Raw genomic sequence first — 13,200 nt, forward strand, 5'->3', positions numbered from 1 at the left:
CGGTTAAGTGTTCCCCCACAGTAGAGGACTTTATCAAGGTCACACTCTTAACTCTGAGGTCATTTCAGGAGACCATTATAAAATCCAAGCGATAATCACACTGCTACTGCTTACTGAGCACTTAATGTATGCCAGACCCTCTCCAGGAATTATCCCAGTTCTAGTAAGTGGTCATATAATCTTCACTTTACAGTTCATGAAATGGAAGTTCAGGTGGGTTATAGACATTGAATAAATCAAACAGACTGGACTGAGATCTGCCTGTCCGTGGCTCCCAGGCCCACATGATTAGCCTCTCTGTGTTTCGCCAACCAGAATTGTCTTGTTGGAGAAGTCAGAGTGGCTCGCTCAACTCTCCTGGGAACTGGCAGAACCTGAAGGAAGTGAGGATTTCTGCCTTGTGTGAATCCTCTGCTATCACTCAAGCTGAACTACCCAGCCCAGTACCACACCAGTGCATTATGGTAGTGCTTTCTTTAGAGTTCTGGAAATTTTTTGCCATGGCATTCTGAGAATAATCGAGGAAGAGGATTTTGGTCTTCACTTGGGTTGGGCACTAAGAGATAGAGCAAATGCCCTAGGAAGAACATGGAGGTAGCAGCAGGATCCCAAAGTAGCTCAGGTAGAAGCAACCGAGGCCACTGGCTCAGGAAGAAACTTCTCAAGCATGAAGCCCACTGGACAGCGTCAACCCAGAAGTGCTCTGGAGGCCCCTAGGGCCAGTGTCAGAGAGCCATAGAAGGAAATAGAGATGGGGCGGGGTGGGGGGGGGAGGGTACCAGGCTAGGTAACTCAACTCTGTAGAAAGAGCTCCAGATATTCCTAGGATCTTCAAAGCAGCTGTTCTCAGCTTTAGGAATCCCAGATGAAGAGGGAGACACTCGCCCCCACCCCCATCCCTGCACAACGGGCCTGTGCTCAACTTTAGATACTTGGTGGCCTCTGCTTCCCTTCCTGTCGAGGAGGAATTAATTAGACTCTAAGCCACCACCCCACACTGTGAAACTCCTGTCTTGGCTGGCCTACCCACATGAAACTGACTGAGTACCTATTAAGTAACAGACACTGGTACCCAGTCACTTTTATGGGTCCTTGTCCAGGACAGTTACAGTAATAGAAATAGCACACCCTAAGTGAAGCTAAGCCAAATGAGGAAAAAAGAAGTCAAAGAGGAAGGCTCCATGCACTGCCTCTGAGCCTGGTCCTGTGGGGGAAGAAGTGATGAGTATTGGAATGACGGGTCTTGGGACGTGTTTTCTGGGCTAAGGAACTGTCCTAGCAAGGTTTGAGGAAGGGAACCCAAGAAAAGCACTGCCCAAGCACCATCCATGAGCGAGAGGCAGGGTGCTGGCATGCAGCGGTTCAGGGCCTCCCAGGCCAGCATCTCCTTTTCCAACTCAGTTACAATTAGAATGGCTTCTGGGGAAAGCAGACACTTTCCTTTGTTGGCGCTGTTCAGCTCTAGCATTTTAGTAGGATGAATAATGAAAGGCCCCTGCCATTCTCCCTCTCCGCCCTAGGTGAGCACAGCTGTGAGGAAAACAATTGGTTTTTGGCAATTTTTATGCACGAGATTATGAAGAATTGGATAGAGGCACACCGGCCATCCAATCCACCTCCTGCTGTGGTGGCATGCCCTCTGACTCTGCAGGCCCCCTGGGCTCTGGAGCTGTGGCCTGCAGCCACCCCCAGGCCTGCTGCTCTCTCTGCAAGTATTCTTGGAATGCTGATCCCGGTTCCCAACTTCTCCCTGAGGCTTCCTCCGGGAGCCATTTCCTCCTTTCTTGTCCCCTTCCTGAACTCTATTCGTAGGGGCTAAGGTGGTCTCCACCCACCATCTGGCTTCCTGCTTGCCAGCACAGCCCACCCTGAGGAAGCACCCTCAGAGGCAGAGGCCTCTGTATTAACTCAGAGTTTTTAACTTTGCCCCACTCCATTCTCGGGGGTTGCTGAAGGTGCCCAAAAGCTGGATAGCCCATCCCTAGGGAGAGCTTCAGAGTAACTGTCAGGTATTGTTCAGGGGTGTGACTAAAAAATCGTGTGTGTGTGTGTGTGTGTGTGTGTGTGTGTGTGTGTGTGTGTGTGTTAGGGGAAACAATTATGCAGAAAGGAACAAAATATATTCCTGTCAAGCTTAGCTGCTGTTCTCAGGAACACAGCATCACCCTCCCTCTGCACGGCTACCTGGCCTTGACTCTGGCGGCCTCTTTCATGCTGAGGCAGAGCCCCTGTTATCCAGACCCTAGACAGGCTCTCTTGGGTTATGGATCACTGCTGGGGCCCCTTAAAATACTACCACCGCTCATGTCCAAGGCTACACGCTCTCTTCCTCTACCCCTCCATTCTCCACCTCTCTCCCAGGCCCACGGGTGTTTTGTTAATTTGGGAGCAGGTCTGACAGTCAAAATGCAATTGATGACAGGCCCCTCCTCTGTATGCCCCCCCCTTGCTCTCTCTCCCCACCTCACCCCCAGGTCTGGAAAGGAAGAGGTTGAGAAGAGAGGGAAAAGATCAGGGATGCAGAGATTGGGGGGAGAGAATGGGGAGGAAATTTTGCATTCCTCATTAGCAGCGCTAATTGCACAGTAATGACTTTGTGTTATTATCAGAAATTTATCCTGGCAAACAGTCAGCTGGCCCAGCAGACACGTACTCGCCTCACAGCGATGGCTTGACACTTGAGAGAATGAGCAATTTCATCTCAGAAAGAAGCTTCTGGAGTCCTGCCTTCTGCTGTACGTGCTGAGAGGTCCTGAACGGGGGCCTCCAGCTTCCTGTGGGAATATTCCTCTGAGGTGGAAGGCTGGGCCGGGGCCTCCCTTACAGCTGACAGAGCCTGGGCATCAAAGATCTGGTCCTGGGGTCCCCTCTCTCACGTGGTCCTGGCAAGGAAGTCTGTTGCCTCCTTCTTTCCCAAAAAGTATTTGTTTTGGCTCAAAACCTTTAGACCTGGAATGTTCCCCCATCCCTTCCAGATCAAGTTACCCAGCAAAACAAGACAAGATAAAAACAACTCAGAGTGCTCAAAACAATTCCCCTCCAAGAAGCCTGCTCTCGTTTGGCCCGTGAGAGTACCCTGGGGTCCTCCTGCACTCCTACCCTCATCCTGCAATGTAGGATGTGGACCAGATAAGCCACTAAGGGAACGAAGACGGTGAGACAGATTTAAGGGGTGTATGAGCTTGGAGGTGTCAACAGTACAAGTTTTCAAATGCCATGCCAAAGGCGGGGGTGGGCGTTGAGTGCAGAGGGATGACAAAAGTGGACACTGGAGCCAGTTCCTGAAGTCTGCTGCCCGTCTACCAATTCATAAGGAACGCTCAGTACTAATGAAAAGGCAGCAGCTTCCATCATCTCTGTTCCATACATGAGAAAACAGTGGCGCAGAGAGGTTTAGTACCTTGCCCATAGTTGCGCCAATATTGTATCATCCGTTGGTTGCAAAGTTCCAGAGCCTAGAGTACCTGAAGAACTGTAGAAGCCTGCAAGGTGAGGTGGGCAGGGCAGGGAGGAGAAGACACAGGGGTTTTTCCTCTGAGATCACACGGCTCAGGAAGCCTGTGGAGGACCCCAAAGTATATAGAGAAGCAGCTGCAGGGAGGGAACAAGGCCGGGTCTGGAGGGGCTTTGCATGCCCTGCTCAAAGAGCCAAACTTACCACAAGGGGCCAAGGAAGTTTGGGGAATTTTGAGAGAGGGTGGCATGTTCTTCGTGATCCAAAGGAAAGATGCTGGGTGCCTCAGCTAGGGCGGTGAGGATGCTTAGCAGAGTCAGAACAGGGCAAGGCTTCAACAAGTTTAGAGACTAAGAAGGCCCAGCGACTGGCTGAGTGCACAGAGACAAGGGAGAGGGAAGCATCAGAGGGACTCCAAGGCGCGCAGGTAAAACTCCAGTTCAGATTTTGACTTTCTCTAAGGAGGAAGAACGGGCTCACAAGAACGGGCTTGGATGTGTTGGATGGGAGAGGCCTGGGGTCAGGTTGCTCAGAACTGGGAGTATAATATGCACATGTAAAAGCCTTGAGAGGGAGTTAGCGACACAGAATGAGAGGTCCTGGGGCGTGCGCTCTGGCGTGAGGTGGCCTGAGTTGCAGTCTTGTCGCTCGGCACCTATAAGCTAATAGGGCTGTTGTGAGGACTGAGCAAGCAGCATACAACCTAGACTCGCTTAAGGGCTCGGTGAATGTGTGGTGTACACATATAACGTTAATGTAATATGCAAAACATACGTTACATTGCATTGTACTTATTTCATGTGTATGTGTATGGCGCAAGTATGCCACGTGGTCACGTAGAGGTCAGAGGACAACTTGAAGGAGTCAGTCCACTCCTTCCACCACACAGGTTCTGGGAATCACACTCAGGTCGTCGGCCTTCTGGGTAAGAATCTCCACCTGCTGAGCCATCTTCACGAACCCACAGTGCCACTAACCGTAACAGTATTGCTGCTGGGCATGGTGGTATGCCTGTATGTTCAGCCCTCGGGCAGCGGAGGCAAGAGGATCAGGAGCTCAAGATCATCCTCAGCTACAGATCCAGCTGAAGGCTAGCCTAGGCTAAACAAACAAAAAATAGTATTTAACATCTGAAGTTCTTCAGGGGAGTGGGCCCACTCGGAGAAAGTGCTCGGAGACCCCGGGGAATAGAGCTGAACCCTGGAGGAGATGGAAGGGTTGGAGAACTGAGGAGGGAAATTTAGAGAGAATCATTCACAGACGTTTCCTGGTCACTGTAGACATGAGCATCTGTGCATCACGGAGGTCAGAGAACTCATTTTAAATCAGTTTCACTTGTGGCCTCTCTTGACAGCAATCTGGTGCGGTCCCTCAGGATATCAGCCCTGAGCGGAGCCCGGGGTCTGCATACAGTGTGGTGTGTTTGAAGATTGCCATGTGCAGGAAACAGCCCAGGACTGTGTCTTGGTTTCTGCACACCGGGGCTCAGTGAGGACTTAGTAAGTGCTGAGAGAGGGCGCACATGAAAGAGGACACAGGCATAAGTTCTGGTCCTGCCACTACTTGACTGTGAACCCAGGGCCTGTTCTCCCTCTCTCTCTCTCCCTCTCTCTCAGAAGGCTCTCCAGGGAGATGAGTTACACCTGCTTACACTTTTCTCTTTGGGCTGCTGTTAGTACAGAAGGAGTTGATGCTTGACAGCCTTGTATCAAACACCTCTCACTTTACAAATGAAGTATTAGTAAAGGGAAGAGGTGACTCCTCAGCCAGCCACTACACTCTAGCAAATGGCAGAAACATAGATTCAGCTTGGGGTCTTAGATAGAAAAAAGAAAAAAAATAATAATTTTATCTCATAGTATATAGGGAAGCTAAAATTTGGTAAACAGCTTTGTTCTTTCCAGGGGCCCTGGCCCCTTCATTCCACAGGAGACTTGAAACCCTTGCTGTCTGAACTCTATCAAAATCAAGGATTAAGACATCCTTTGGCAGGCCTTTTCAAACATGTCACCTTAATTACTTTTGACATTTTATTTGGTTTCCTTTCATTAGTAGAACAGCCAGAGTCTTGAGATTACAAACTCTCTCCAGGCTCCTTGGGGAGAATTCCAAACACTGGAGTTGTGATCTTAGAAAAATCTGGGCTAGGTCCTTTCCTGGAAGCTGGGCTCTGGGCACAGGACCCATTCCAGGTATAGCAGATCCCTAGGCAGCCTTCTTGGGAGTTCAGTCTCTCCCAAAAGTGAAGCAGTCAAGCGAGCTTTCAGGGGGAGCTGCCCAGCCCAGGTTCCAACCCTGTGCTTTATCAATGACGCTGACTTTTTTCTAAGCTAGCAACTGGGTCCTACAGGCAACTGGAATGGCTAAGGTCCGAGAGCCAAGATCTTTGCAAAGATACACAGGACTAAATCTTCCATTCCTCTATATAATTAATTTCTAAACACCCTTGACATGTAAGAAAGTCTATTTAAAACCCTTTAAAGGAACATATAAAAATCTTGCTACCCTACCAACCCTCTCTCAACAGGAAGAAGGAAGAGGCACTGATGTGTGCCTAGAGGGTCTGGATTCCAGTTCTCTGCCACCTCCCAGCTTTCACCAACATCGACTAACCTATTGATTACCTACCTCATCTTCCAGATGGACTATCAGGGCCCACCGGTTCTCCCTATTGTGAGGATTAAATGGAGATAAATTCCTGTTTGGCTGTTTTCATGGATTAGCCTAGCCAACAAGCACCGGTTGGCCTCTGAACAGCATACCTCCTGGATGCCTGTCCCTGGCCTGGGAAAATACCTCAGAAAGCAGAGGATTCACTTCTAGCTGGGCCAGAGCCCCTGTGTCTCCAGGGTACTTAACAAAGCACTGAGCTCCCTCCTTCTAGTTCCCTGTTATCTCTCTCTGCAGACTACCCAGCTATGAGTGTCAGATGCTGCCTCTACATCTCTGGAAGGGGTGGTGGAGGATGGGGAGAGGGCTCCCTATTTAGAAATTGCACTGAGATGGAAAGATGATATGACACATCAGTTCATGTCAAAGGAGCTCACTCTTCCCGCCTACAGCATTAGCAATTTCCTACCAAGGTTCAAATTTTTTAAAAAAAAATTAAGTGGTCCTCGTTTATTTTATCTGTCACATAATTCAAGTAGACACTGCTGCTCCGAGTAGGGTGGGTGCCTGCTCCAGGGGCAGAGAATGGGGGTGGGAGTGGGGAATGTGCACTTTGGCTATCTAGGGAGGGGATGACAAAGGCATAGGAATGGGAGGTCTTTGGTTCCTGCTTCAGATCTCATTCTGCCTCAGGCCTGCTTTCTAGCCCCATTCTGTACTTCTGAGCAGTCTAGGCTGGGGCCCTCAGGTTTAGATTGTTCCAGCCAAAGCTATAGCAGAGCTAGGGGAGAGCAGAAGCTCAAAGTGAGTTGGCCATGTGGAAAACCATCCTCTTCTTCTAGCCTCGAAGGACCCCTGCTACACAAGAACATTGAAATCCAGAGAGAGGCTGTGACTGCCCCAGGCCTCCTAGTAGCTAGTAGCCATGCCCCCATGCCCTTGTTTGGCCATTTAGCTTTTTTTTTTTTTTTTTAAACTCCCCTTTCACTCTTTCCCATACCTAAACCTGCACTCAGCACGGTCTTTTTCTACAGGGTCGAATGGTCTACAATTCCATTTCTTTCTATCTTCTTCCCTCTGGCACTTGAGTGACACACTGGGAGAATGAATGGGTTTCTTCATATGGGAATACTTTTAGATGTGTTTGGGAGGTTGGCTTGTGGGGCATGAAGTCTTAGAGACACTGGAAGAAGTTTTTTTTTTTTTCTTCTATTTTGATACTGGCTACTCGCCATAGTGTTGTCAGCACCTGCCGGTGAGGCAGGAAGAGAACAGCTAGGATGAAGCTTGCCTTAGTGTAAGAAACCATATTTTTAGTGTCACTTTCTGAGTATGTACCTTTCTAGGTATCTGACTTGGTTTCTCTGTATCTCCTACACCCACAGTGTCTGCGCCTGTCTCCTCTATCTCTCCTCAGCGTAGAGAGTTCTCTTTCCCGCAGTTACCCTGCCCTGGGAGCTTGGAGCTCCGGCTTCCTCCTGCAGCTCTGTCAGGATAGTACCTCTTTCGCTCCGTTAGGTTGAGAAATGCCAGAGCCGCAGAGCTGCCTGCGATCCCGGAACAATGAGAAATTATCTGTTAATTCTCAGCTCCCTGCCACCTGCTCTGCTCCGAATAGGCCCCTTTGCCTTCAGTGGAGAGGCAAATTCCCCCACTCAGTGCAAGCAAAATAGTGATTTCCCTGCATCACAGGCCTGGGCCCTTGGAAACGTGGTCCTGTGTTGTGTTTTGTTTTGTTTTGTTTTGTTTTGTTTTCCCCCATTCTCTGCAAAGGCAAAACAAGGCGCTTTGTTCTGCGAACGTCCCCAGGAACTCGAGAAGGGGAGGGGGAAATCTCCGCGGAGCGAGAGTTGCGGTAAACGCCGGCCGAGAGCAGCTCTCCATTTGTGTTTTACATAAACACAAAACCCCCGCTTGGGAAGCTGCTAATGAGCGCGTTGCCTGGGGCCTCGGAACTCCGATCTCTCCTGGGGACTGAGGTCTGCACTGGCAAAGGAGGAGACGGTGTCGGGGCGTCTAGGTTCCTCAGGTGGGCGGAAGGCAAGCGGAGAGGCAGAAGCTTACCTGTTGTTGGAACAGCCACCCAGCCCCACCGGGATGCACAGGGCCCGTGGATAGGTCTCCTCAACTCCTCTCGCCCCGAGACCCTAAGCTTCTCTACGGCAGGCTCCAGGGACTCGGGCGGAAACCGCAAACCCGCTCCCCCCCCCCCCCCCGCCCATCCCCTAACCCGGTGCGCACAGGCTGGTTATAGCAACCGAACCTTCAGCACCGCGGACAGAGACAAGGCGCTGGCCGGGAGCGGAAAAGCCTCCAGACTGTGGCCAGAGACCCTTCAGGCCTCGGCCTTTCCCTCGCTGCCCCCGGCGTTCACTCGCTGTTCGGGGTTTGCAGCTCGAAGGGCCAGCTGGTGAGGCTGGTGCAGACGGTGCCCGGCGCTGATCGCCTGGAGCTGGCGCTCCGAATCTCCTCCCTCTGGAACCTGAGTCACAGCCCAGGCCACTTCCAATTAGCGAGTTAATTCAGACCCTCCTCCCCATCACTCTCCCTTGCACACACCAGCCCCGGAGTGGCGGGTGCAGGGCTCCAGCTAAAGTTTCTTCCCCAGATCCCACCTCTGGATGGCAGAGAGGCAACACATTGATGAGAGGCGGAGGGCAGGAGTCTACGGGGTTCGGTCCTCGGCTGCGACTCCTGGATTTCCGGGGCCGAGTGAAGCCTCCCGAAACTCCCAGCCACCCTTCTTTTAAGCCTCACTCCACGGTTCCTGAGCGGAGCTCCTTTTACAGTCTGGCCTCCTATCTAGTTTTCCACCTTTCTGGCCCTTGTTATGTACGCCTCACAGAAAATAGGTATCATTTCTAGTGGGTTTGGCCTGGTGCGTGGAGGTGGGCCTGGTGGGAACCGAACCCCTTCCTGAAATGCTCCCCGTTCCTATACGCCAGAAACTTTCCCCTCCCGTTGCCATGGAGAGAGACGGCCGCTGCCTCCTGTTGCCATAGCAACACGCGGGTGCCCAGGACCGCAAGACTGCGGGGCTCTGAAAGTCTTCTTTCCAGTTCCCCTCGCTCTGCGGTCCTGGGGTCATGCGTCTGTCTCCAAAGCTGGTCACGACCAGTCTGGCTCACTTTTGCCCCGTCAACAGTCTTTGCAGGATCCTCGCGCCACGCAGTCCGGCCGGGTCCCTTTTTACACTGTGTTACTGCGATGCCCACTCGTGTGCCCCAACGTTTGCCCAAGCGCTACCCATGTACTCCCGGGGAGCTCACGGAGCCCCAGCGGTCACCACACTTCTTTTACGAAAAAGGAAAACCGTCCCCAGAACGGCCCAAGGTCACACCCGCAGCGACTGCCCAGCTGGCCTGGAATCCTGCACGATGTGGGACAGCGGGATTGGAACCTGCCCGGACCCGGGCAGGTCCCCGAGTGTGGAGGGGGCGGCCGGGAGGCGCCAGACTTGCCAGCTGCCGCGGGATGCCACGTGAGGGGCGGGGACCCTGCGGGGAGGTGATTAAAAGCGGAGCTGAGCCGCAGGGGGCCGCTGCGGGCAGGGTCTTCCCCGGGCCTTCCTGCCCCGCCCCAGTCCGGCCTCGGCGGGGGGTTCGAGCCACTGCTCGGCAGGCCTGAGCGTCCGGGGCATGAGCGGGATCTGGGGGAACGGAGGGCCTCGGTGCCAGGCGGCGTTCGCGGTCCTGGCCTCTCTGTGCCGGGCCCGGCCGCCCCCTCTCGGGCTGGACGTGGAGACTTGTCGGAGCTTCGAGCTGCAACCCCCGGAGCAGAGTCCGAGCCCGGCCGACTCAGGTACCGGGAAACCCAGGGCCCCCCTCCACTCCCGGATTGCCACCCCGGTGGCCTCCTCTCCCCCAAGGGACCAGCCCAAGAGCCTCAGAGCCTCAGGAGTCCAGCTTGGTGTCCCAGCATGGGCCAGCCCCCCGGCTCGCCGCCCGCGGGGAGAGATGCGAACCGGCCCCGGGAAGAGAACCTTCTCTCCTTTGGGGTCACTAATGACAAGAGCCCGGAGATGCAGCATTCTTGGGGCCTCAGTTTCCCTTGCGTCTCTGGGCTCACCCCAAGGGTGACGGTCCAGGGCCGGGAGAGTGGAGACATCCAGGCTGCTGGGGGGGGAGGGGGAAGCCTGTGTCCCCCAGGGGACCCAGGCCCGGGACCCGTCAGTGGCTGGGTGAAGGCGGGCCGAGCCTCCGGGCTTGGGGAAAACTTGCGTCTGCGGCTGGCACGCGGTCTTTGTGTCCAGGTCTCCGCGCGGCGAGCGGCTGTCTGCGTCTCGCCGGGGGGCGGGGTGGGGAGGGTGTCGTGGCGTCCCCCCCTCCTCCCAGCACCCCTATAACTCGCTCGCTCCCTCGGTCTCTCTCTGACTCACTCGGACTCCGGGCGGGTGCTGAACTGAGCGGCTGCCTCTCACCGACTTTGCCAGGGCGGGAAGCTCCTGCCCGGGGCCGCGCGGACCCCGCGCGCCGACGCAGCCCCGGAGGCCGCCGAGTCTGGGCGGGAGCCGGAGCCGGGTCAGTCTCCCCGGAGAGGGTGAGTCCGGAGCCCGAACCCCACGGGGGGACCGGGTCCTGCGTGTAGCCGCGACGTCTCGCGGGAGTCGCGACAACAAGGGCTCGGCGTGTCGCGCCCTGGCGGCGGGAGTGTCCGCGGCGTGGCAGCCGACCGGCCCGGGTATGTACCTGCTGCACCAGCCTTGGCCGCCGAGCTCCCCCGCTGCGGCGGGAGCCTTTGTCCAGCGGTTAGGAGGGCACGGGACGGAGCAGGCGTGGGTCGTGTCCCCCCCCCCCCCCGGAGGGAAGGGCCCCGGGGGGCAGTACGAGGCCCGGAGCGAATGCGGTGTGGGGGTGGGGAGATCCTGCGGAGACCGAGGCGCCAGAGTTCCTTGGGGCTCCGCAGACTCACCGCACCTTGTCCTCGACCCGGACCAGAACCCAGCGGCTCTGGGTCTCCTGGGAGGCTTAAGTGGGAGTCGCTTCGGGGTTCTGTGTGGCTGGCGTGGGAAAGAGAGGACGGGGTCCCCACGCGCCTCTCCAGGGACTAGTGGCCAGGGACCAGACGACAGGTTCCCGGAGCAGGTGCAGGTCGGGTGAGCCCTCCGGGGACCTCAGATTCCAGAGTCTACCAGTTTCCTCTTGAGGTTAAAGGCCAGACACAGAGGTAGGTGCTGGGTTAGGAATAGAGCTTTTGAGGGAGGGAGGAGATGGAGTGTCCAGGGGAGGCCGTGGGCCTCCAGGAAGCTGTGTCCAGCCTGTGTGAGTGGAGCCTGCCTTGCTTCTCTATCAGTCATTAGGGGCCTCTCTCCCTCTCTCTTTCTCTGGCACTGTTTAATCAATGAGTTGATGACTGCAGCAGAAGAGACCGAGATAAGACATTAAGAACTTTTGAGAATGGGACAGTGATGAGAGTTGGCTCTCCCTCTTCCGTCTTCTCGGAACAGATGAGGCTGATATTAGACGCTGGGTTCTCTGGCGTCATCTTTCTACACCCCCAGCTCCATGAGGATTCCAAGACAGCAGTTTCCCCAAGTCAACTGTCACTTCCTCCCTTTCATTAGCTCCCTTCCATCTTTTCCACAAATGCTCATTCTGCAGGGGATGCAGGGGAGCCTTCCCCCTGGGCCTGACAGCCCTAGGGAGGGCCAGAACATATCCTTAGAGGAGCGCCCTGCTACCTCTCCAGGGCAAGAACGCTCTGGGTGGGGGTGGGGAGTGGTGTGAGTACATGCTGGGGGAGACACTGGTAGTCTGGCTCCTGGAAGATTCCTTTAATCCGAATGGCCAGGCTGAGGTGAGTGAGGTAGGGAGTCGGATATTTCAGTACCCTGCCCTGAAGGTTGAGTTTGAGTTGTACATGCACCGTGGCCCTGGAGAGCCTTAACTTTGTCACTGCGTCTGTCACAAGCCCCAAGAAATCCTGGGGCCAAGGAAAGATAGGAGATGCAGGTGGACAGGGAGCCGGATCACACGACAAGAAATTGGCCCTAGAGCCTTGAGGATGTAGGGAGCCACGGTGTTCAGACGAGGGGTCCAGACCTTTCACCTCCCAGCCTGCTTCTGCACCCCAGAGACTCCAGCTAGGATCCGATCCCCCAACCAAAGCAATGCTGAGAAATAAAAGAAATGGCAAGTGCATAGAGTAAGCTCAGCTCCCTTTTTCATCATATCTCTTTCCTTGCCTTCTCACAGCTCTAAAGCCTAGCTCCTGGAATTCCTAGTAATCCCCCAAATGTCAACGGCTGAGACTCGGATTCCACTATCATTTGCACAGACCTTCCCATAGACTAGGGTCTGGGCAAAGAATTGCATCAGAAATCTCCATGGATCAGACTCAGACTTGGAAGCATTGGTGCTGAAACTTCCCAACTAAAAGCAAAACCCCTCTCTCCCCTTTCTCTAAAAACCCTGAGGACACAAAGGTCTGCTTTCTTCCTTAATGTATTCCTTATATGCCCCATACTCTCACATAGTCACCAACAGGCCTTTCTTTCAGTCATTCTCCTTGTAGAGGTGAATGAACTTTATACGTAGTTGAAGTTGCAGAGGTGAACTGTGCAGCAGAAATCTAAGACTGTTCTAGAATATGCAGGATCCTGAAAGCTGACCCAAGTTGCCCTGCTCCTAGTGCTGTAGGCTGGAAGCCAGGAGAGGTTGCTCCCAGCCTACCTATGGCTCTAGACAAATGTGGTGTTTGTTAGCTTTGCTAATGACTCTAGAGATGCCCCATGATTCAACCACCTGGCTTTGAAGTTGGCCTTTTGCAGCCCAGAGAATGTTTCTTTTTTATCTTTCCTCCTCCTGTGTGTGATGGCAAGTGAAATGCACAATATTTCTCTTAAAAAGAGCCTCATTCCCTCATCTGCAGAATCAGACTCCCTGGCTTCTTCTTTATGGGAGGAAGGAATGTTATATTTGACATTTGTGGAAGAAAGCACTACCCTGAACAACCAGTGTGATGTTTTCTGATCCCGGTGTGTTTCATGCCTTAACTTTTTTCTCTCTCTTGAATTTTTTAAGACAGGATCCAGCTATGTAGCTCACGCTGGCCTCAAATTCATAACAATTCTCGTGTGTCAGCCTCCTGGGTGCCAGGAGTACAGATAAGCGGCGCTGCAGCTAGAATGCAGTGTT

The 13,200-nt window shown here is 53.8% G+C and overlaps 1 protein-coding gene across 5 annotated transcripts in view; it reads left to right on the top strand.

Annotated features, from left to right (window-relative positions):
- Positions 1 to 9,702: 9,702 nt before the first annotated feature.
- Syt6 (synaptotagmin 6) overlaps positions 9,703 to 13,200 on the top strand; it is a 57,515-nt gene continuing 54,017 nt past the window's right edge. For 3 of the 5 annotated variants that reach the window (XR_008722671.1, XR_008722677.1, XM_055628651.1), the window contains exon 1: positions 9,811 to 9,865. Coding sequence is in view for 1 of the 5 variants with exons in the window: in XM_055628667.1 (XP_055484642.1) it covers positions 9,703 to 9,865 (163 nt within the window). In the remaining 4 variants the exon portion in view is untranslated. Of the gene's footprint in view, positions 9,866 to 10,691; positions 10,745 to 13,200 lie in introns of those variants that run through there. The other 2 variants (XM_055628667.1, XM_055628661.1) reach the window with 2 other exon arrangements.

The sequence above is a fragment of the Psammomys obesus genome, unplaced genomic scaffold (genome assembly GCF_907164565.1).
Source record: "Psammomys obesus unplaced genomic scaffold, mPsaObe1.curated_primary_1811, whole genome shotgun sequence".
In the NCBI taxonomy this organism is placed as follows: Eukaryota; Metazoa; Chordata; class Mammalia; order Rodentia; family Muridae; genus Psammomys; species Psammomys obesus.